General features: G+C 37.1%; 1 protein-coding gene across 4 annotated transcripts in view; it reads right to left on the reverse strand.

The window, feature by feature from the left end:
- LOC123274037 overlaps window positions 1-25,449 on the reverse strand; it is an 87,626-nt gene that overhangs the window by 15,443 nt on the left and 46,734 nt on the right. For all 4 annotated transcript variants that reach the window (XR_006511431.1, XM_044741537.1, XM_044741534.1 and 1 more), the window contains exon 3: window positions 4,673-4,869. Coding sequence is in view for 3 of the 4 variants with exons in the window: in XM_044741537.1 (XP_044597472.1) it covers window positions 4,673-4,869 (197 nt within the window). In the remaining variant the exon portion in view is untranslated. The remainder of the gene's footprint in view (window positions 1-4,672; window positions 4,870-25,449) is intronic.

The following is a 25,449-nucleotide window of genomic DNA, read 5'->3' on the forward strand; positions in this document are numbered from 1 at the left end:
TCTAAAATAATTACTGAACTTTTGTGTTCAAGTCTGTCATTTACTTTATAATAAATAACGGCCGGAAAAAGTGTTGCCTGGTCATTATTCCAGTGAAAATTGAATGCCACGCTTAGTATTACAAACGAAATATTCTCTGCAAAATTCATTTGGTTTTAATGATTCTTTCACTGTTTTAAAAAATTGGGCTTGTGCTTTAGCAATGAATGAGTGAGGTAAAAGAATTTAGAACATCTAAATCACGTTTCGTAGTATGATTAAACTTCTTGAAGACAGAACATATGGCCATATATGTCTTGTGTAACGGGTAGTTTTACTTACCACTCATTGGCCCCTAATTAATTTAAAAAAAGAACAATCCAATAAAAAAAATGATTCTAAATTAACAAGGGCGCCACCAGGATTTTTCAACACGGTTCCTGAACCGGAAACCAGAGCTGAGCTTATAATCTACAGGGAGAGAGAGTGGAGGAAGGTGATCTGGAATGAATAAACTTTTATTTAACAATATCCGGACTTTTATTAATAACAAATCACTTTTAACAAATTTGCTGACAATTCAGCTCACTTATAAACTAACAACTTATTACCTAGCGACGCGGAGAATTGATTGCGAAATGAACGATATTTACAAACGACGATACAATGACTAGCTGGGATGTTCTAACGGACGGTCTCCCACAACCTCGTTACAACTAGTTGGGCTTTTTCAGAACGAACGGTCTCCCACACCTGCCTAAAACTAAACTTAATCCTGCAGTACCCTCCCTTGAGCGTCTATACTGCAGTTTCTATCTTACTACCGTGGTACCCCACTTGGCGTCTATACCACGGCTCCTAACTTACTACCGTTGTACCCCACTTGGCGTCTATACAACGGCTTCTAACTACGTCGCGTTGTCCACTTGGCACACACGCTCTAGAAATGCCTCACACAACCCGCACGATCTTCACACACATAACCCACGCGTCTTCACACACCCACTGACTCTACTTTACTTTTTATTTCCGGATTTAAAAAATTGAACTCCAAAACTTACAACGTTAACTTTACTACAATTTTCAGTCATTAGCTCGCAAATAAATCGTAAACCATTTTCACAACTAATAATTTAATTCTCAAAAAAATCTAAACTAAAAACCGATGCTTGAATTTATTCCAAATTATCCACGAGTTTAATACTCAACATTAAATAAATTTTTAGGAACAATATCGACGCATAAATTTATTTAAATTCAACTCGTAATTTATTTCTTAAATTTTGAATAAGTTCTTAAGAATATTTCTTTATAAAATTCTAACTAATGTTATGTCCGAAAAATAAGATCTTAAACTGCGGTAGCTGGATTAACGGAGGTTCGGATAACAGATGAATTTCCCTAACGAAAGAATCGTTAAGTTTATATTTTATGGGTTCGTGAAGGTGAAAACCCCGGAGAGGGCCCCTTGAATACGACAATCGACCTCGGAAATAATAAAATATCCTCCACTTACTATTGCGAATCCTAATTCCAACGATGATTCGGCCTTTGATTGGACGTTGTACCTATGAGTTCCGCTGCTTGGCTTCTCGCTTCCTCCTGCTGACTGGAGATTGAAGGTTGAAGGTTCTTAACTTAAGAATGATGATACACTTCGATTCGGGTTTTTAGTTTATATATTCGGTTAACTGGCCCTATGGGCAAACACGTCTTAACTTACACTATTCACTTATTAACTAATAACAATAAAAAAACAAAGGTTGAAAGTTAATATGAGTTCGTAACCGGAGTAACGACTCCGGCAAACAAAGTTCGCCGATTATAAATTTACAGAAGAAGAAAATAATAATTTGAGAGTGGGACCAGGTCACTGGAACTGTGGGAATCTCGATTATCGTCAAAACGAATTGTGGCTCAAAGAATCGCTATCACAGAACTCAGAAATACCGTTAAGGAAATCGAAATGAATAATTAGGGAAAAGATGACTAATTAATTTAATAATTGAAGTCTGCCTATACGTGTCGGGGTATAGGACTCACCCGGGCTCTAAGGCAGAACTGTTACCTTGTAAATGAGCTGTCGAATTATGGTGTTCGTGTCTTTTATCACCTCGGTTGCGATTCATTAAGTGGGGCTACTAATTAAACAATTGGTTCCTGCGATGAGGTGACAATGCGTGGTAATGTGTATTCTTCGGCCACGAGTAAGTTGTCACGCAGTCCAGTCCCTAAATATGCAAGCGCTGTACTTTTCGGCAGGAATGGGAGGCCCTGTATTATAGACGGCACGCCGGATATAACAGCATCCCCCCCGAAAGGAAGGGTGCTAACAGCATCTTTTCTTTCGCGAACTCGGGCGTCTCATTTTGACGAAAAGTTCATGCTTGCATATTTAGGGACTGGACTGCGTGACAACTTACTCGTGGCCGAAGAATACACATTACCGCGCATTGTCACCTCATCGCAGGAACCAATTGTTTAATTAGTAGCCCCACTTAATGAATCGCAACCGAGGTGATAAAAGACACGAACACCATAATTCGACAGCTTATTTACAAGGTAACAGTTCTGCCTTAGAGCCCGGGTGAGTCCTATACCCCGACACGTATAGGCAGACTTCAATTATTAAATTAATTAGTCATCTTTTCCCTAATTATTCATTTCGATTTCCTTAACGGTATTTCTGAGTTCTGTGATAGCGATTCTTTGAGCCACAATTGTTTTGACGATAATCGAGAATCCCACAGTGGCTGTGACCTGGTCCCACTCTCAAATTATTATTTTCTTCTTCTGTGAATTTATAATCGGCGAACTTTGTTTGCCGGAGTCGTTACTCCGGTTACGAACTCATATTAACTTTCAACCTTTGTTTTTATATTGTTATTAGTTAATAAGTGAATAGTGTAAGTTAAGACGTGTTTGCCCATAGGGCCAGTTAACCGAATATATAAACTAAAAACCCGAATCGAAGTGTATCATCATTCTTAAGTTAAGAACCTTCAACCTTCAATCTCCAGTCAGCAGGAGGAAGCGAGAAGCCAAGCAGCGGAACTCATAGATACAACGTCCAATCAAAGGCCGAATCATCGTTGGAATTAGGATTCGCAATAGTAAGTGGAGGATATTTTATTATTTCCGAGGTCGATTGTCGTATTCAAGGGGCCCTCTCCGGGGTTTTCACCTTCACGAACCCATAAAATATAAACTTAACGATTCTTTCGTTAGGGAAATTCATCTGTTATCCGAACCTCCAGCTACCTCCAGCTACCGAATCCCAAGATCATATTTTTCGGACATAACACTAATTTTCTGGGACTTAGTCCACGCCGTTGAATATTTTTATAAATAATTCCAATAAAATAATTATTTTAGTCTTCAATAGTTCAATGTATAAATGACCACGTGGAATTTTTCGATTTATAAATAATTAATAAAACAAATTATCTCAATGTAAAATAAATTCACGAAAAATTATCCACGGGTATCCAATCTTAATTGCGTCGAAGTTCAGTAGCCAATTCTCAATAAATTATATTAAATAAATAATACTTTCTTGTAACAATTAATATTAAATAATAATAATTCAATTGTTCTTACTAATAAATTATCGCGTGAAATAATTGCCAGAAATTCGCACGCTCAAAATGGACGCCGATGTTCGTTAGTGCGTAGCAAGCCTTGACCTCGGGTATACGAACGGCGCTTGCCCGATCGTGAGCTGCCGATTGGAATTATTCTCGGTGTTCAGAAATTAATTAATATTTTATTAATAAAAAATGAATTTATTTAAGCCAATCTAGGATGTTAATGATTATTAACTGGCCGAATCAATAATTTAATTTCTTACGACTCTTAAACCTAAGAGGTCTAGAACATTCTTCGGGTAGAAGATCCTCAAGAAGAATGCTCACAATGCTAACGAATAAGATTTAATTACAATTAATTACAATTAATGACCACATCAGGACATATATGAACTTATCAGGAATTTTGATATGGCCATATCAGAAATTTCTATCACGGGTAGTGATTCGTGATCTACAAATGATTATATTAATAACAATAAAGAAATAGAAATAAAAAATTAAAATACTGGGTATTTTACCGATCATCGCTTGTTACTTTACTTTTACATTATCATTTCTATTTAACTATCATTTATGCATTCACATATTATCGACGTCATAATTTAAACATTGTTTGTTGTATTTGACAAATGGGGTAATCGAAAAAAAAATAGCCCTGGAAAAAATAATTCCGGAAAAAAAGCTTCGGAATAACATTTAAATGGACAAACGAAATCCAGGATAAAAGTACACATCACAGTAACAAGCTTATATACATATGTTGGTCTATTTTTTAATTAACACATTTGAAATCTATGATGAAAGGGAACAGTACGGTTACAATTTTATGTGTTATTCCGGTCTATTTATAAAATATTAATTTATATAATAATATAATATAACACACTGACAAAGAAGCAATGTGGTGTCGAGGATGATGTTGGAATGCACATGATTACTTAACACACTTATTCTACGAATAAATATCAATAATTATGCAACAACAATGATAGATAACGGTATGATGTCCATAGGTTCACAAGTGATTAAATAAAAATTTCAAAAAAATATCATAAGGTTAATTACGTCTTATTCATACTTTAATAACCTTCAAATATTCGTACCTAGCCTCTTTATGTTGTTGAGATTGAGAATCTTCGAGTTTTCTTGTAAGGTTTTTGATCATTTCTGTTTGACTTTCAATTAGATGATAGTTACCAGAAAAATCTGTTTCTCCATGCTTTTGAGGAAAGTCAAGATTATGTTTGCTTGTCATCATTGAACTATAAATTTCATCAACTTTTTCACTCATGTTTGTCATCTGAAATATTAGAAATTTAATTTTGTATGTAAAAATAATTTTCAAATTCAATATGTTCGGGTGATAACTACTACTTGCTTTGTCTTTTTATTTCATTCTAGAACGATTCCCCGAAATTTTCAGCTAAATTTATTCTTTAGTTAATAAAGAATAAATAAGTGTTGTATTTTTTATCGTATCTCTATTAGTTTATAAATTATAACAATTTTAAGGGTTAAAAACTAGGCAAGAATAAACAACTTACAGAAAACGTATATTTAAAATTTTTTAAAAAAATTAGGAAAACGGTTAACCCTGAAGGCCATCCTTGCAATTTCCCGCTACTTTCGTAATTAAACGCTCAAAATTGCACTGATTATGTTTTTAAAAAAATATAATTTTCATGTAGTTTTGAGCTCTGTGAGCTCAAAAGTCTGATAGAAATTTAATAAAAGACTATTTTTTGAATTTTCAAACTGTAATAACTTTTGAATGAATGAACCGATTCTCACACGGTTGGTGGCATTCGACGCATTTTTTAAATTCTATGATATACTTTCGAACAAAAATTGATCAGACCGAAAATTTCAGTGTAATTCGAAAAAAAAAACACTTTTCGATTTTTTTTGTCAACGATAACTCACGAACGAAGAATATGTGATGAGACTTACGCCTACCTCCGAAGAGGCCGATTCCTGGGCTCAAAAAAGATATACTCACACGTATATTCGTCCCATTCCCACCATAGCGAAAACACAGCCAAGCTCACGGACAAGAAAAAACCTCTGCTCTCTTGTGTTTATACAGTCATTGAGTAGCAGCAAGAGTGGCGTGTAGTTGTAAGTGTGTGCAACTCTTTTCGACTTCTTCGACAATCCATTCCTGTGGGTACATCGAGATGCACCCACAGACAATGGACAGTATCCAGCAGGGACCATGGGGGGGGGCGGAGTCGATAGAAGCCCATGTTGATTGTGTAGTGTGTTTGTGTGTAAAATATGATTCTTCGTGTAATTGTTTGCGTGTGTGGAGTGCCCGGGCACTGTGTAGCTTGTGGTGATTTTCCCTATCTTGTTCTACGGCAGACATCCAAAACTCTCTACTATCCTCACAATTGTGTGGAGTATATCGCTTATGCTTAGGTGCTCCGACACAACCTAGGTGGATGTCTGTTGAGTCGCGTCCCTAGTAGCATTTTCTTTAGCTAGTGGGGTCTGGAGTTTACAACACATTACTACTTTACTGAAACCTTTTAATAGCTTGAAGTTACTTTGGGATGTGGCAATCGCATGCGCAACGCTCGCCCATTCCGCGTTCCCTCACCATATGTCTTTGAGCACCTCGCGTTGCGGCTCGTACTCATGGCATTCGAGCATTAAGTGCTCCACGTTGTCAACCTTTTCTCCAACCCCATTCTCTCTACACTCATCGCAGAATTTACTGTCCGTATGTATAACTCACAAACGAATCAACCGATTTCGACCAGCTTGGTGGCGGTCGATGTGGTTTTTCGATTTTAAGAGCTGATCAGTTTTTGGAATTGATCGTTCAAGCCGTTTTGAAGATATTAAAAAAAAACCACATTTGAAAAAATTTTTTTCGTAGTTATTTTGAGATTTCTCCAAATCTACCGGTCCGAATCGGTCCCAACTGTATTATGAATCTAAGTTTAGTCATGCCCTTTCGAATACCGCAAGCTACGATGAATTCGGTTAAGCCGTTCAAAAATTATGAGAGGTTTACATACATCTACGTCCACATCCACATCAACACACACACACACACACACACACACACACACACACACACACACACACACACACACAAAACAAAACAAAACCATGTCTGTTTTTGTGACAATAAGTAGAATAAGAAAAAAAAATATAAGGTAAAAATTCATTTGTATGTAACAAATTGTTTATTACACAAGCAATTGTAACAGGTCTTTATGTCTGTTCAACTGGCCCCAAAATTAATTAATGAATAGAAAACAAGCTAATACATTAAACAAAGTAAGTTGATCAATTAAGGGTGCCACCAGGGTTATTTTCACGGTTCCTATAACGGGACTGAGCAAGAGAGCTTACCTCCAGGGATAGAGAGAGTGGAGGAAGGTGCTGTTAAATTAGAAATAATTTATGAAAAAAATGGCCAGCAGTTATTAACAATGTAAAACAACAATATCACGACTCAATAACTATAACAATATTTCCACTCGCACACCCACACTATAACAACTTAAAAATGACTTATTATTACCTTATGACCAATTTAACTGAACCAAAATAACCATAACAAAACCAATAATGTACTAATTACTCTTATTAGAGATCGTTGATTAGCTATGGCAAAAACAATAGCCCAGCGTCGAAACAGAGACCTAGATGTTTCCCCGCAGCTTACTCTGCTATAGAATTAACAACAAAGTGACGAAACGTATGTCTAAATAATTCTCCAGCCCAATCATAGACTGCTGACGGGAACAACAGCTAGTGACGAAACATAAACCGAGATAGTTCTGTAGCACACATGCATAATCCGTTCCAATATTACACACAAAACTCGTACGCAACTAAATAGACTTTACTTTACTTTACAATTTATAAACAATTTCTCCAAGAACTTAAATTAACGTGCAGAATTCCTAACTAAAATATTCAGTCATCAGTTATAAACTAAGTCACAAAATTCAATTAATAATATTAATCCAATCATAATTCAAATTATAAAAATTAATTGCATAGTTATTTAATTATTTATTAATATACATGCTTGTAAAATGATGTAATTGCGGGAAAGCGGAGGATCAGGTTTTGGTCTGGATATCTCAATTAAAACGCGGAAATATTATTAAAAATTAACACTATAAATTTATTTACACTATATACAAGTTATATTTAATATGTTAATTTGCAGATTGTTTAAATAAAAGCGGATAAATAAAGCACTGCGTGAATAATAAAGCAAAGCCGGTTGACACGTGGTTGAACACACTGCCGGCACTGGAAAAGCGGAGAATTAATTGCACAAATAACACAATTTATCTGTAACAAACAAAGCAGATTAATAACAATTAATTTAAGCAAATTAAATTATTAAATAAGCGAAATGCGGTTTATTAACAAAAAGCGAAAGTAAAGAAATACTAATGGCGTCTTGATGCAGCGAAAGCGTAAAAGCGAAAGATAATAATAATAATGCGTCTTCTTCCTCGTTGACTTGGGGAATAAGGTTGATTGCGCATGTCAGCGGAGCGATCAGCCAATCACACCACCGAGAAATGGCATGATCAGTCAAGCTAAGCTTCCATAGGCGGTTAGTTTTTGCAGGAACTAGTGGTAGACAGGTGCGGCTCGTGAAATTGGGAGTCCCCCAGGGGCGACTTTATCGCGGCTGGGCCTGTTCACTGAACAATGCTTCTTGGAAGAAGATAATTCTTACCGCACCATAGCTTGATTCGAGGTGGTTTTTACAATAAAAATTCATTTTAAAATTAAAATAACAATAACATAATATTTTGTATAAAAAAAAAAAAAAAGAAAAGTTTGTCAAAGAATTTAAAAATTCCAGTAAACTATAATTAATTTGAATACAGTATTGGCATTCCTATAAGTTGCCTCTTCTGCTGAGACTCTTCGTTACATAGTTAAAGATGGCTATAATGCAGTTTCTATCTTTTATGTTCAAGATGTTAAACTCTTCTAACCCTAACATATTTGAATTATCTGTATATACTGAAAGGTATTGTATTCTGAAATAGGCGTAGGCCGGACATCTGAAGAGAAAGTAGTCGAACTTTTCAAGGGAACTTTGATTGCAAGCAGGGCATGCTTTGTTTGGAAGAATATTGCTTGATGCTAGTGTGCACCAGTGTTTATTAGCAAGTCTAAGTTGTGTGATGATTCTTTTTTGCCACATTGAAGTGTCACTGGTCAGATGGAACGCAGCTTCGTCTGTGTTAGGTCTCAAAAGGTCAAATTACCAAGCTGTGGAGTTTAACGAGTCAAGTGGTCCTCACATCTCAATTTGATCTCATGCTTTTTGAAAACTTCTTTCGAGTGTTTTTTCCATAGTTCTGGGTCCCATATTCCCCACAGGTGACATGAATCAGCCTCTTGAAGCAGGCGTTTGGCTAAAGCTGCCCAATTATATTTGATCCTTCCGATAATTGCACTAGGGTCAGCTTATCATTCAGCTTGCCTCAGAAAGCAAATTTTAGGTATTCTGTTATCTTCCATGCTAAGAATATTGATGAGAAAGTTCCAAACCATTCAGAGACCTCTGCATTTTAGCTTGGTAAGTCCAAGTTCTAATCTTAAGCCACTGATTGGTGTATTTTTGGGAAGTTTAAGTATTTTTCTATATAATTCATTTTTCGCTATTTCCAGTTGATCTTTGTAAGGTATTTCCCACACCGGGAAACCGTAGAGAAGCGTTGAGATTGAGAGTGCATCAAAAAGTTTGTTGCAAGCGTCCCAGGAGTCTTTTTTCGCTTTAGAAAGAATGGAGATGACAGTACTCATGGCTATCTTGGCTTTCTTGACTGAATTTTCCGCCACTTTTAGACTTAAGGCCGAACTTGAAAGTATGATACCTAAATATTTTAAGAATGAGACAAATTCGATTTTTTCATTTTTGTAGTATAAACAGTTTGGTTCGAAAGACTTAGTGATTCCTCCGGTTCTGAATGACATTGCTTTAGTTTTTTTTATGTTCACTTTTAGGTCATTTTTATCACAGTAGTCTTCAAGAATCTTGAGCAAAGAGACTAAATCTTTGACATTGGCTGCGAGCAGGACCATGTCATTAGCATAGAGGATCATGATGAGATCTATATAATTATTCAAGTTGATACCTGAGATGTCTCTGCTTCTAAAGAAATTTTCGATGTCCGCAAGGAATAGAATAAATAAGAGAGGACTTAAGCTCTCCCCTTGTAGGACTCCCTCTGTAACTCTAAATTTTTGCGAGTACTTCGATCCTTGTCTCGTCTGTACAGTTGCTTTATCATAGATATTCTTGAAAATAGTTATAAATTTTGTGCTAATTTCAAAGGCAGACAGTTTAGACCATAACTTATCTTGAGGTACCGAGTCAAAGGCTCGGGTGAAGTCCACAAACAGTCCATATGCTTTTCCAAGAGTTTGCTTCAATCGAAAGTTAATCGCTGATTGGAGAGTGTAATACACATCAGTGCAGCTTCTACCAGATCTAAATCCCATGGGAGTCTCAGGGATAAGATGATTGCTTTTAGCCCAGGCAGCAAGCATGAAGCGTAAAATTTCAGTGAACATCTTTGTGATACAATTAACCAATGCGATTCCTCGGTAATTCATAGGTTCATTACTATATCCAGCCTTATGTATCATGGTTAGTAAGACTTCACTTCATGCCTCTGGTGCATAACCTCTATCGAAGATGATGTTGAAGAGTGTTTGGAGACACCATTTCCAATTCGTTGGCATGTTCTTGAAAAACTCGTTAGAAAAATTATCAGGCCCTGGGGATTTACCAGTCTTAAGCTTGCCGAGACATTTTTCAATTTCCAGGTAAGAAATCTCTTTTTCGAGGTCCAGGACCATTATTTGGATCATATGTTAAGGCAATGGTTGTATTCTAGGGTATACTTTTTGATAGACTTTATTTCAGCTGTCAATGGTCGTCGGCCCATCACGATTCCGGAGTGTTTTGTGAACAAATCGCACTGCTGACCAGAATTCAGATGCATTTCTAACTTTGGAGAATTTGTTCTTAATATCTTCAATGAACTGCTTCTTCTTTCTTTTAATTAATTTCTTATATTGCTCTTTAGCATTCAAATATATCTTTGTCTTCTTTATTGAAATTGGATTTAATAAATTTTCTGAGTGAGACTGCAGTGAACTTTTTGGCTATTGCACAGTCCTGGTCGAACCATGGCTTAGTACGTCTGAGTACTTGTTTTTTAGGAAGCGACTTCTTTATATCTGAGTATAGTGCAACTTCTTCGATAGCGCTGCTGAGGATTTGAAATTTTTCTTCAATGCCGGGTGCTTTTTCAAAATCGTTTGCTTCAGTTGCAGCTAGGTAAAAAATATACTTGTGCTAAGATTCTGGATTCCATTTGTACTTATCAGCTGCATGTTACTTGCGCAAGAGAGCGGCTAAACCGTGTTAGTTCAAGTTGAACTGGAAAGTGGTCTGAGCCAGTAGTTTCAGACAAAACCTTTAGGTCTTTAATCATCGAGAGAGCATCTGGACTGGCCCAAATCAAATCTATTGTGCTAGAACCATTGCGATTGCAGGAAGTCTTGTGTGCTGATGAGTCACTGTTGGTGCGACCATTTAAGATAGTGTATCTTGTCACACGGATTTTATTCCTGTGTGCTCCTCTCTGTGCCTAGTTTTGAAACAGATCCACACCCGGTGTATCTCTAAAATTTTACTATTTTTGTATTAATTTTATTAATTTATTTACTGTACGAGCGTACCCAGCCCGTTTTGCCGGCCTTTATTTAAGCATACAGGAATTAAATTATAAACAAAATACATCAATCAATACAATAATGAAACCGCCACAATAAAAATTATTATTTATCCTCAACTTCATTTTTAACTTCCCGCTAAAAAAAATCGAAGATTTTCAAAAATCGGGAAGTTATTGGTTTTACCACGTTTTTCGAAAATCGAGTTTTCATCAGATCTCGACGTTTTGAGGTCTTAGGAAGCTTCCCTGAATGTTTTTGCGATGATGTCCGTGTGTCTGTATGTATGTGTATGTGTGTGTGTGTGTGTGTGTGTGTGTGTGTGTGTGTGTGTGTGTGTGTGTGTGTGTGTGTGTATGTGTGTGTTACCCTTTTATAACATTTGAACGGCTTGACTGATTTCATCTTGGTTGGCGCCATTCGAAAGGGCTTGACCAAACTTAAATTTTCAATACACTTTGGACCGATTCAAGCCGGTAGATTTTGAAAAATCTCAAAAAAACTACAAAAAAAAATTTACAAATGTGGTTTTTTGGAATAACTTTTAAATGGCTTTATCGATCGATTCCAAAAACTAAGCTCAACATCAAAAGATCATGTCGATTGCCACCAGTCCCGTCAAAATCAGTTGATTCGTTCGTGAGTTATCGTTGTCGAAAGAAAACTGAAAAAAGTGTTTTTTCGGGATAACTCCGAAATTTCTGGTTCGATCAATCCATACTCAAAGATTTTTGATGAGGCTTCAAAAACTGCGTCGAATGCTGTCAACCACGTGAAAATCGGTTCATTCATTCAAAAGTTATTGAGGTTTGAAAATTCAAAAAATTGTGTTTTATTAAACTGCTATTAGAGTTTTGAGCTCGGAGAGCTCAAAATGACACAAAAATCATATTTTTGAGATCGAAGATCTCAAAAACGTAATGTGTAATTTTGAGCGCTTAAGTACAAAATGATCAGGAAGTTGTAGGAATAGCCTTAAGGGTCAACCGTCGTCCTAATTTTATTCTATTCGTTTTTCTGCCAGGTGAAGATCATCACCTATACCCATAAACATATCAGTTAACACAATATTGTCTCTACGATGAACGCTGAAATAAATAGGGCTCGCTTGAGTATTCACAATAAAAGTTCGTTGTCGAGCTTGCGCATTGAAAATATGAACAATCGGAAATCAATTGATTGATTTGATATAATGATGTGAATTAACTAATAATTTACCTGATGTTTATTAAGTTTGAGAATATAAAGTGCCGAGTGATCCCTAACATTATTACATAGTTAATATTATTATGTTTAACAGTGAACATAATATAGTTCACTTTCCCATATGATCTTACATCAATTACATTCGAAATTATGCCACCAATTCTTGTATAAATAATAAAAAAAAAATTAAATTTCCAACATGTAATTCAATATACTAATGAAATAAAAATACACGACACACGTGTTATCTTAAATCTTAAATTGGTTTATGAAAACAATAGAATATAGAATATCAGTAATAAAAAATTAGCATTAAAAAAATGTCATTGACAATTCCCAAAAAAAAAAAAAAACTCCGATTACCGCCAAACTTTACAGGATTACTCGCCAGGTCAATCTGGAGATTACCTGAAAGCTTCATTGAAATTGGTCCAGCCGTTTCGGAGCCTACATGGAACATACCCACACACTTTCTCTTTTATGTATAGATATCATTCATTATTATTTATATCTGACAATTTATATATTATTATTATTAGTTCTTAAGTATTAAATTGACATTTGTTTCAGAAAATTGTATTGGACTATTTATAATTTTATTGTTTTATTGTATATTGATTATTGGTAATAGGTCATAGCCCTTGCTCGCACAGGTGATTCCCTAAAGTATCGATTGCGAGCACAGGGACTGATAATGTCAGTAAACGTCTTGAGAGGCCCTCGTGATCGGACACAAGGTCTCGTAGTTTTTAGTAAAATAAAAATTGAGAGACACGCGGTAGCTCACATGGTGTGAGAGAGAAACGCGGGAGTCCGCATAGTGTACGGAGTGTGGATCTGACGCCTTAGTTCGCGTTTCCTTTTTTTTGGTGAGTACTCACAAGTTGAGCCAAGTTATTATCCACGCACCGCGTTGTCTCCTGGCTAATAATTTGTTGTTAAAAATCGTTATTAATTATTAGAGTCAGCCAGTATTTATTTATTTTAATTTTATAATTATATTTTGTCGAGATAACCCGACTGGGGAATTTGGGTATATCTCAGTCAGTATTATAAGACATAATTCAGTTTATAATTTACTTAGTTTTAAGTAATTTCTGGTTTTTTTGAATAATTAGTTTATTTGTTATTATTAATATTTCGACTGATTTATTAATATTTCGAGTTATGTAAATTACTTTCTCCCTTCTATCCTAATATTGGTATATTATTTATCGTCCCTTGAATACCTGCAGATCGGCCCTGAAAAATCTGAGGTTTGCTATTTCCTGGCAAAGAATAGCTGGCGTTCAAAACCGTGCACTAACCCAGCCGGAGGAAAAGCTGCGGGTTGCTGGGGAGGCTTAGAGCTACCTCCCAAGTCATTTTTTTGTTTATTTTGTATTTTTGGTTAATTATTGGGCGACCTAGACAAGAATAAGTGACAACTGGCCTCTCCACCGTCGGTTGAAATTTATTTTTTTGTTACAATCTTAATTGGTTCATAACATCGGCTATGTATCGATCTCTTTCATTAACAAAGAGGTCAGTAGCTGTGTGAGTTGTGTTTAGGAGAGTATCCTGTAAAAGATCTTGGTCGCAGTCGTCTATTGACCCTAATCTTGCATTTGCGTCGCCCCCTAAGATAATCGGAACATCTTTTGTTTGGAACTTTCTATTGTTCCTGCATCTCGTCTATGTCTCGCTTGAGTTCAGCAAATAAATTCCGAAAAAATTGAAGTCGACCAAATTTGGAGAAAAATAAAAGAAACCAATTATTATAAAAATGTCTTTGCTTAGCTAGAGGTGTATGGAGTTCCAGTGAGTGGAAGATTTAACCAGTTTGGGTGTTAACTTTTCGTGTATAATTGCTGCTAGTCCGCCACTAGCTCTGCCTTTATAAGAGGATTTGGTAGCTGGTGTCCAAAAACAAGAGTATCCATTAAAAGATCTCACTGCAGTCGTATATCGGCCCATTAGCCATGTTTCGTATGAGAAATAAATAGATGAATTATTTCCGTTAAAAAGATCAAAGAAATTGTTAAAGTCATTAACATTAAAAAAACAGATATTAGAGTTTAATGAGTTCCGAGGCTGAGTGAGTTTTTGGCGACTGTAAATGTGAATTATTTTTGTCTTTCGGGTCTTGGAAAGCTATATTGTTGTCTCATCGCGTATTATTGTGGTTCCATCTGGAGTGTGATGGTTTAGGGTGGGAGATCTTGGGTAATTTAAGCGGTAGCACTTCATTTTTGTCTTCATTCCAAAAGTATTCTTTATTTTTAATCACTACTTTTTGATGTTTGATGTAGACAGTCTTGCCTTCCTTCTTTTTTTTTGTATGCAAATATATAATTCTGTTTATCAATAATTTTTTCTTTTAGCGTTAGTTCTGTATTTATATAAACATTTTTTGTGGCAACATTTTCTTTTAGTTTGTTTTTTGCTTTCAACACATATTGTTGATTCTCGAATGAATCAAATCTGACACGGATAACAAACGGTGAACAAAGATGATAATTGCATGAGATAAGTGTGAGAGTGAGAGAATAATGAGAGGACCTGGTGTGTGTTAATCAAAATACAATGAGCTAAAATATTGTAAAATAATAACAATATTTATTAACTAATCAATATCTAAATACACAAGTTTGTTTTATTTATCGATTTACTTTTTACTCATTGATTAAACTTTATAAACTTGAACACGCGACCAGCACATGTTTTAGTTTAATCTTTAATGTTACTGATATTGTTATATAAATTGATGAGAACTGCTAAAATAATAGTCATGAATTATTGAAAGGATAAGTAATAGAATGAGAAAGAATAATTGTCACAAACACTAGAAGTAATTATAATTTAGTTAAGAAAAAATAATTAAATCGTAGCGCACTGTACAAAGCAAAAACCAAATATAATACGCAAAAGGAAAAATCGAGAAAGGGAAGCTTTCTTTCTCATCCCCACTTAGAAACTTTCTTGAGCAAACAGTAGTGGTGACACTTGAGTATGATAATTGCTCAAGGGCCACCTTAGGTAAGTATTATAAATTTTGTATAATTGTCAGGCGGGAGATTTAAACATTCTCCCCGCCTTCTCCTTTCCTTAGAAGAAGTCATTGTTGAAGAACTGGCGAATCCTCAGCAGCAGAAGCAGTTGGCAAAAGCACTAGCTTGTAAATTGGCCGTTTGAGAGTTGTGGATGCTGTTCGAATAGTGACAACTCGTGTGAGGCCATCAGCTCCGGGGTGAAGTGCAGTGACTCTAGCTAGAGGCCATTTCATCGGAGGAAATCTCTCGTCAGAGAGTAATACTAACGAGCCAACGACTATGTTGTTATGGGAAGTATTTCACTTAGAAATCGACTGGTGAAACTGGAGACATTCAGACGACCAACGTTCCCAGTAATGTTGGAATCGTTCCTGAATTTGCTGTAGGCGAGAGAGATGAGATACTGGTGTTGAGGTGAGACCGGGCTCAGGAACCACGTTATAGGTGCACCACGTATAAAGTGTCCCGGTGTGAGGGCCATGAGGTCCTCCGGATCATCTGAGAGAGCGCTGAGGGGGCGAGAATTGAGGACTGCCTCTACTTGAATGAGAAGGGTTGGGAAATCTTCGTAGGTAAGTGAAGCATCAGCAATGGTTCTCTTCCGATGATGCTTTATAGATTTGCCTGCGGCTTCCCACTTTCCACCCATGTGTGGAGCCTCAGGTGGATTGGAGTGCTACTGAGTGCCGTCGTTGGTGAGAAGCTGCTGGAGATGAGTAGATTCTCTTAGAGCTCCACTGAGAAGTTTGTAACGGGTTTTTATTCCGCTCAATTGGCCCTTTAAATTAAATTAATTAAAACAATAAACCAAATGAAACGAATATAAATTAATAAATAAAAGGGTGCCACCAGGATTTTTAATCATGGTTCCTGGAATCGGAACCAGAGCTGAGCTTATCTTACATGGAGAGAGAGTGGAGGAAGGTGATGTGAAATAAATAAATTTTTAATTAACAATATAACCGTTATTTATTTATAACAAAATTAATTAACAAGTTGTGCACTTGCACATACACTAAAATCACTTAAAGCTAACTTAATGCTATACACCACTAGTTCTCGGCTCGGCAAAACATCAACAAGCAGAGAACGTAGTAGCTTAACTAACTAACGCCTCAACAACACTGCTCGTCCTCTACCTGGCAATTCATCAACAAGTAGAGATCGTACTAGCTTAACTAATTACTAACTCAACGACCCAACACACTAACCAAGACTGTATTAATTACCCTACTCGGCAATTCATCAACAAGTAGGGGTTGTTATTAATTTTTCCAACTTACGCCTATTGCACCCCCACCTGGGCGTCTATGCAAAGGACTCTAACCAAACTGGTATTGATTACTCTACTCGGCAATTCATCAACAAGTAGAGATCGTTATACATTCATACCCGTTAAGTACCTAGCCAACGACATACCTTGCACAGAGCCTGTCGTATGCGAGAGAACGCTGTAAACACTCACACTCACATAACCCACGCGTCTCACACACACACACTGATTTTACTTTACTTAATTTTATGAAAATTATTAACGAAATTCATTTCCAGAAAATTACTACATTAACTTTCTACTTAAAACGATTCAGTCATTAGCTAACAATTCAATTGTAAAATATTTTCACAACTAATAATTTAATCTCCAAAAATCTAAACTAAAACCGACGCCTTAATTTATTCCAAATTAATCACGAGTTTAATACTCAACATTAAATAAATTTTAGGAACATTCAACGTCTAAATTTATTCCCATTTCAACTCGTAATTTATTTCTTAAATAATAAATAATTCGTATTAAAATTCATCAATTAATTTTTACTAACTAAAATTCCCGGACTTAATAATCCACTTTGTTAATTAAATTTTAAGAATTTTTTCAGGATGATGAAATTAAAATTATTAAAATAAATTTTCCAGAACTTAAGTTCAATATTCAAAAATAACCGCGTGGAATTTCGCGATTAAAAGAATAATTTATAAATAAATTATCTCAATATAAAATAAATTAACGAAAAATTATCCACGGGTAAATCACTCTTAATTGTGCCAAAATTCAATAGTCAGTTCTCAATAATTAATATACTGGACAATAAATAATATTTTCGTGTAACAAATAATATTAATTAATAATAATTCAATTGTTCTTAATAATTTCCGAATAAAATAATTGCCAGGAATTTGCGCGCTCAAAATGGACGCCGGCATTCGTTAGTGTGTAGTAATCTTTGACCTTGGGTATACATTAACTGCGTTGTACAAATTCAACCGTCGCTTGACTAATCCGTGAGAAGACAATGGAACTTTCAGATGTTCAGAATTAATTATAATTAATCGAATAAAATAAATTCTCACGACAATTAACACTGCAAGGTCCTTGAGCAGTCCTCGGGTATAAACCCCCTTGAGGAATTTCAACGGCAACTAACGAATAAGATTTAATTGTAATAAAATAATTATTTAATTATTATTAATTATATTGAGAATAATTAATCAGAGGAGAAGTAAACCGAGTATAAACCCCACGGTCCACTCCTAGCCCACAGAGTAATTATTGATACCTTTTTTGAATATGCGACGATCTAACTCACTACTGGAGATTGAAGTCCTAGATGTTATTGGCTTCTGTCGATAGGTAACAACTCCGGGGATCCGTTCTTCTTGATTTGTGGCACACTGTCTGGCGGTTACACTACTTCTCCCTGACACAATGCACGGCTCACCTATATAATAACCGCCAAAATACCCCTTCCTACTCTCTCTTTAGGCCCGAAGATCGAGGCGCACCAGTGCTAGTCGATAGTTATCGATCTCTGGCGACTTATCGATGCAGGGTAATTTTACCCTGTTACAAGTTGTTTGAGGATGATATCTGCACCTTTAAAATTTGTACCACAATCGCTGTAAAGATTTGGACAAATTCCTCGTCTGCTGATGAAGCGTCGAAAAGCCTTAAGAAAACCTTCAGCTGAGTAGTCTGTAACCACTTAAAGATGCACAGCTGAGGTTGAGAGACATACGAATACTGCTATTCAACCCTTATAGCATCGGGTTCCACGTCCTTGAAAAAACTTTGGAGACAATGGTCCTGCGTAATCAACTCCAAAGTTCTCGAAGACATAAGACGGTTAAACGCGGTGGGGCGGAAGCTGGCTCATGAGCTGCTGAGATCGGACTTCCCGCATACGGGCACAAGTGAGACAATGATGAATGAAATTTTTAATTGGAGATCGACCTCCAATGATCCAGCACTTTTTCTGAACATGTAAGAGTGTGAGTTGAGTACCTCCATGCAGTGTGCGAGAATGTGCATCTGAAATAATGAGACGTGATAAGCTACTGTCCTTGGGTAATATAGCAGGATATTTACTGTCTGAGTCCAATTTAGATTTCTGCAGTCGGCCTCCAACTCCTATGAGGCCAGCTCGATCCACGAACGCAGTCAGCCGAGTCAAAGCTTGTGATTTTTTAAGCGGTTTTCCCTGAGATAATGCTGCGATCTCTGCAGAGAAGAATTTTTGTTGGGTTGTCTTGATGCAATAGCTGAGCACCGCTTGTAATTCTGCTGGAGTAAGAGGTAAGACGCTGAGACTTAGGAATTCTCTTGAAACATCAAATTGCTCGGAAAACCGTCGCAGTGCTGCGTAACAGTGCTGTGAGGTTAGTCCACGAATGTATGAGAATTGCTATTGGCGAAGTAGGTGCAGGAGTTGAGAAGTGAGATTTGCAAGGACGCATTTCAGAAGCCAAATTCTCGGGTACATCAATGGACGCGCTAAGAGTCTTGTGAGATGGCCATTCTCCAGAAAAGTCAGACATCCAGGCTGGACCTGACCACCAGAGTGGATGAGATATTGATTGAGAAGCTGATAATCCTCTGGAGGCACAATCTGCAGGGTTTTGCTTGCCTGCAATGTATCTCCAGGTGGTGGATGAAGTTAGGATCTGAATAGTCTCCACTCGTTTCTTAAAAAAATCCTTCCATTTGGTTGGTTCACTGTTTACCCATGCCAGGGTGCCAGATGAATCAGTCCACAGATCGGTGGGAAGGTGAGAGAGGTGTAGAATTGATGAGACATGTGAGACTAGCTTTGAAAGTAGTAAAGCAGCTGAGAGTTCGAGTCTTGGGATAGTGAGATATTTAAGAGGTGCCAACTCGGTTTGGAAGTACACAAATGAAATGAGAGCAGAATCAGTTGGTTGAGGTACTCGAAGATAGATTACAGGTGACATGGCAGCTTGTGAGGCGTCAGAAAATCCTGTAATCTCGGCATTTTGAAGTTTCGGTGACAGTTGTATCCACCTCGGGATTTTAAGTTGTGAGAGCTGAGGAAGCTCCTCTCGGAAGGTCTTCCAGCGGTGAACCAACTCTGGAGCCAGAGGGTCATCCCAATCGACCTTCTGTAACCAGAGCTCTTGAATGAGAATTTTTGCCTTGACAATGACAGGTGAGATCAATCCCAAGGGATCAAATAGTTAGTCAGCCTCGAAAGTAATTGTGCGCTTCGTGGTGCTGTGCGTTTGAGAGGTTTTACCAGTGAACGTGAGAACATCATCGATGCAGTTCCATGAAAGGCCGAAGATTTTTGACGTAGAATCTGAGAACGAATGTGAATCAGTTGCACTGAGAAATGATGAGATTTTACATAAGGCTGGATGATTGCTTTTTCACTTGGATAGCGGGAAGCCGCCAGCATTGCGAAGGTCTTCGACGTCTTGAGCGATTTCATTGAGGGTTTCAATGTCATCAGCTCCTCCTCCAGTGTCGTCTACGTAGCTGCCTCTCTGGAAGGGTTCCAGAGCCAGTGGGAATCGGTGACCTTCGTCGATGAGCAGTTGTTTGATTACTCTAGAAGCAATAAACGGGGCAGAACGAGTTCTATATGTATTAGTAATTAATTGGAAGGTTACTACCAGATCGTTTTCTATCCAGAAAATCCGTTGAAGGTCCCAGTCATCAGTATGTATGAGGATCTGCCGAAACATCTTAACAATGTCAGTAAGGAAGATAAATCGATGACTTCGCAAATACATGAGAACGTCTGCAATGTTTGCAAGCAAACATGGCCCAGTGTGCAGTAGATCATTAAGTGAAGTACCAGAAGATGTATTACTAGAACCATTGAATACGACTCTAAACTTACTGGTTTCCTCCTTGGCGACACAATAGTGGGCCAGGTAATGAGCAATAGTTGGCTCGGGAGCATCTGATGAGACTCGTTTCCTGTGACCAAGAGTCTCATACTCTGAGATGAAGTCTTGATATTGTTACCAAATGTTCGGTTGATGAGAGAGTCGCCGATGGAGATGTTTGAGGCAACGCAATGCAATGTGTCTATATGCTCCAAGCTGTTGAGTTGATGAGGAAAATGTAGCTTGGCGATGTAGCGTCCTGTGGAATCTCGAGAGTGGGTAGCTTGGAAATGTGACTCACACTCAGTTTCTGCAACAGTAAGGGTGTCGTCTGAACTATCAGGAACCTCCTCAAGCTCCCGAAACTTGGTGAGAGAGTCGTGAAGTTGAGAGTTGGAGATGAGATGGTGAGATGAAGCTGGTGGTTGTTGCGAATTGGCGCTGACAGGACCAAGTATTACCCAGCCAAACATAGTTTGCATGGCTATGGGTTCTCCTGCTTTTCCCAAGAGTAACCCATAACGTATAATCTGACCATGTACGTCTGCGCCGATGAGCAGGTCTATTTAACCAGGCTTGTAATAGCTTGGGTCGGCCAGTTCTAAGTCTTTGAGGTGTGACCACTGTGCAAATGAGAGTGATGTTGACGGAATTTGCGCCGTAATGGTTTTGAGAATGTGTGCTGAGATGCGTGCATATTCTGTCGAGAAACAAAAATGTACGGTGAGACTGACGACACCTAGTGTGTGACCAGATGTAGCATTTCCCATTCCCAAGATTGGGATCCGGGGTATATGAGGGGTGAGACCACAAGCGTGAACAGCAGCTTGAGAAATTAGTTAATTCTGATCCTGAATCAATGTGAAGTCTGACACGGTGTTGAGACCCTGATGCAGCTGATATTACGGCTTGAGCAGTTGCAAGTAGTACTGTTGGCCGAGGTGAGGTTGACTCGTGATTGGAGATTGATGAGAAAATAGCTGCTATCTGACAATTGCGTAATTGTCAATCCTGAGATACTGCTGAATGAGAATTAACTGGAGTTCCATCAGGTAAGTCACCAGTCGTGTCTTCCGAAGGCAAGAATAATTATTTAAGTAGACTTGCTCCATGGATCATAGAGTGATGGTCACCATTACACTCCTTGCAGCGGCGTTTGGATCGGCGATTACCAAACTTGTGGTCTCCTAGACAATTACGGCATAATTGGTACACTACTACACATTCACACCGCTTGTCGACGTTCATTACTTGGAACTTGGGACACCCAACAATGAAATGGCGTCCTTCACAACAAGCACAGTAGTCCAACTTGAATGAGAGTGTGTGGTTTGGAGCTTGAGACTGAGAGGATGAGAGGATCGGTTGAGGCTGTGATGTTTGAGACTGCTGAGGCGGCTGAAGATTGTTGACTTGTGCTACATGAACTGTAGCTGCTGAAGACTTGGACTAGGAATTCTTGGTCGTACGAGTATCCACATGAGACTTCTTGGAGCCTTCCATGGCTTCTCGGGCTCTGGCTCTGCCGGTGAGAAATTTTCGAAGCTCTTCGTAGGTCGGGAAGTCAGTTTCGGAGCCTCGTTCGACCTCTGAAGCTTCGCGTAGTGCAGGATCCAATTTTTGGGTGATGAGATGGACCAAAATCTGGTCCCGATGTTGGGTTGGTGACCCTAAGGCCTTGAGCGCCTCAATTGCTTCATGAGAAATGCTGAGAACCACATTAAGCTGCTTTGCTGAGCTACTGTCGGCAGGTTGAATATTAAACAGCTTGTATAGTTGAGCTGAGATCAACAAACGGTTGTTGTCATACTGAGCGACGACGATGTCCCAAGCAGGAGTAAATGCATACCCAGTGATTTTGACGTTGGTGATCAGTCGAGCAGCATCGCCTTCAAGAGAGTTTGTGAGATGATATATCTTCTCGACAGCGGTGAGAGATATATTTTAGCCAATGAGGGAAGTAAACATGTCATGGAAATGCCTCCAATCCTGGTACTTGCCTAAAAATTTAGGCACCTGGATCACTGGAACATTGAGGCGAGCGTTGTTGTGCACTACGAGACTAGAATTAGCTAAATCTGTTCCGTTTAGTGGCAAAGCTACTTCCAATTTACTGATGCGTTGCAGTAGGGTGTCCTGAGCTGCTTCAAACAGTTTCAGAGTATTGTCAAAAGATCCGTCAGTAAAGTACGCGTGCTCCTCGGTCACGTCGACCTTTGATGACAGCATCTTTTCATGCTCGTCTGAGAACTTCTGCCAGTAGGTGATAAGTCTCCAACTTCACTGTAGCCCTTTTGAGCGGTCAAGAGTCAATGATGCCGGCTTCCGCGGCTGTAGCGATTGATGAAATTACTGAAACGCGGTTTTTTTGCAGAGCAATCCGGTTAGATACGGCAGAATTAGTGAATCTGTAATAAATTAAGGCAGCAAATGTGTTTAATGAGGGTATATATGTAGCTCAAGTAAAAAATAAACTGACAGTAAGAGTTGAGAACTTCATGTGAGATGTGGTGGATGACCCAGATGGCACAGTAGAAACAGTTCCCAACTAATCACTGATCACAATTCACTTTAAAGTATTAACTCGCACAATGTGTCACTTAATAATATTCTATCGGTGCAGTATAACGTCCAAGGTACTCAGCGATGCACCTGCAGTAAAGTGACCTTGAGAGTTTTATATTAATTAAGATACTGAATTTATTGTGTTGATCCACGCAGATCCGGCTCGAGGGACCATAAACAAAGATGATAATTGCATGAGATAAGTGTGAAAGTGAGAGGATAATGAGAGGACCTGGTGTGCGTGAATCAAAATACAATGAGAAAAAATATTATAAAATAATAATAATAATTATTAACTAATTTCACTATCTTAATACACAAGTTTGTTTTATTTATCGATTCACTTTGTACTTATTGATTAAACTTTATAAACTTGAACACGCGGCCAGCATATGTTTTAGTTTAATCTTTAATGTTACTGATATTATAATATAAACTAGCTATACCCACCCGCTTCGCTGGGTAATAGTCTCTGAAAAATTATACTTTTTAATAACTTTTTATTTTCAAATTAATTTTCGATTAATGATAATACATATAATAAAAGAAAATAAATCAAGAAAAAAGTTATCATAATTAAATTAAATACATGAATGACCTGAGAATAATTGTTTTGAACATTAATTGAAAGTGATCATTTTAATTTATTATTCTGTTTAACCGATAGAAAAGACATTTAATAAAAATTTATAAGAGGAGTTGCGCCTTCGGGCTTGATCGCTCCAACTCGTGAAAAATCGTGTCACACCATGGCTTTCGCTCATGCGCGCCTTGGTTAGCGGGAGAGAAGCCGGCTCACGTGGTCGGCGGCAAGCAGTTGTGCTTGGACGCTTGTACTAGTACGACTACTCTGTGTCAATCGATTTCTGATTTATCACTTATACTACGCATTTACTTGAACACTTAAAATATTCATTAAATACTATTAATTTCATTAACTTCAATTACAGATTAAATTCTCAAATCATTAAAAATCATTAGTAACTTTTCAGTGAATTAAATTAATTAAAATTAATAAGTGACGCCACGCCGTCATTACGCGTCATTTCAACAAAGGATTGCATCAGCCACGCGGCTTTAGTCAATCCATAGTAAACACGCAATATTTGTAATAAATTATATTAAATTCATTGCTAAATATATAATCATCATTATATCAAATCAAATTTTATCAACTATTCGATTCTGATATCGAATTATCTAATTAGTTCCTACACTAATAATTCTAATCAATCAATCAGTCTCTGCACTGATATTTTACGTCAATTAATTAGTATTTTACTATTAATTGAATCTAGTTATCTTGAAAGCTAGCGTAAGTTCATTAATTCTGAATTAATACCATTTGCTTTTCTAAAGCGGTTGAGCTCAACTCGTTAGTGTTGTTTGCGACGGCAATTTACACATATTTTTTCATTCGTATTACACGCTTTGCGTTCTTACTTGTACATTTTTTCATTCGAGGAGGTTTTTTCTCAGCCCAACTGAGTTTTCCTCCTCTGGGGATAAATAAATCTTCATTTTATTTTCCAACAAATCGACATATATTTTATTCAATATCCTAATCCCAAATTAATCATAATTTTTAAAATAATTACGGAAACTATCCTAAGTGGATAGTTTTCGACAAAACATTTGGTGCCTCCTGTGAGGTCTGAAGTGCACACGAACCCTGATTTGTGAAGACGAGCAAGACGATCCAAGGATCCAATCACTATACCACCCAGCTGCTGCCAGCATCGTTGGACTTCAATACATATGAGATAAGTTTTTGAATTATTAAAATTTATATAATACTAACTATTATATTCTTTTATCACTTGATAATATATTCAACTTATTCATTTGTAATTTTAATTAATTGTTTAAGTTTGACTGACGGATTGGTTGTCACTAGGCAATCAATTTACCAATCGAATAGTGCAATTGGTTATCATTTAAATATTTACGTACGTTATTATTCTTATTATTTACGTATAATTTAATTTAATTAATTATTTAATAATTGACAATTAATCGGTCATTGTATGGTGACTAATTATTGTTCGACAGAATAATTAATTATTAATTAATCTCTATCTTCATTATTAATTCTCAAATTATTTATTATTAATTATAATTAATTGTTTAAGTCGTTTCTTAGATAAATTGATCACCACAAGTAATCTATTTATTATAGAAATAAGACAATTAATTATCAATTG

This window comes from Cotesia glomerata, unplaced genomic scaffold, assembly GCF_020080835.1.
Source record: "Cotesia glomerata isolate CgM1 unplaced genomic scaffold, MPM_Cglom_v2.3 scaffold_19, whole genome shotgun sequence".
NCBI lineage: Eukaryota > Metazoa > Arthropoda > Insecta > Hymenoptera > Braconidae > Cotesia > Cotesia glomerata.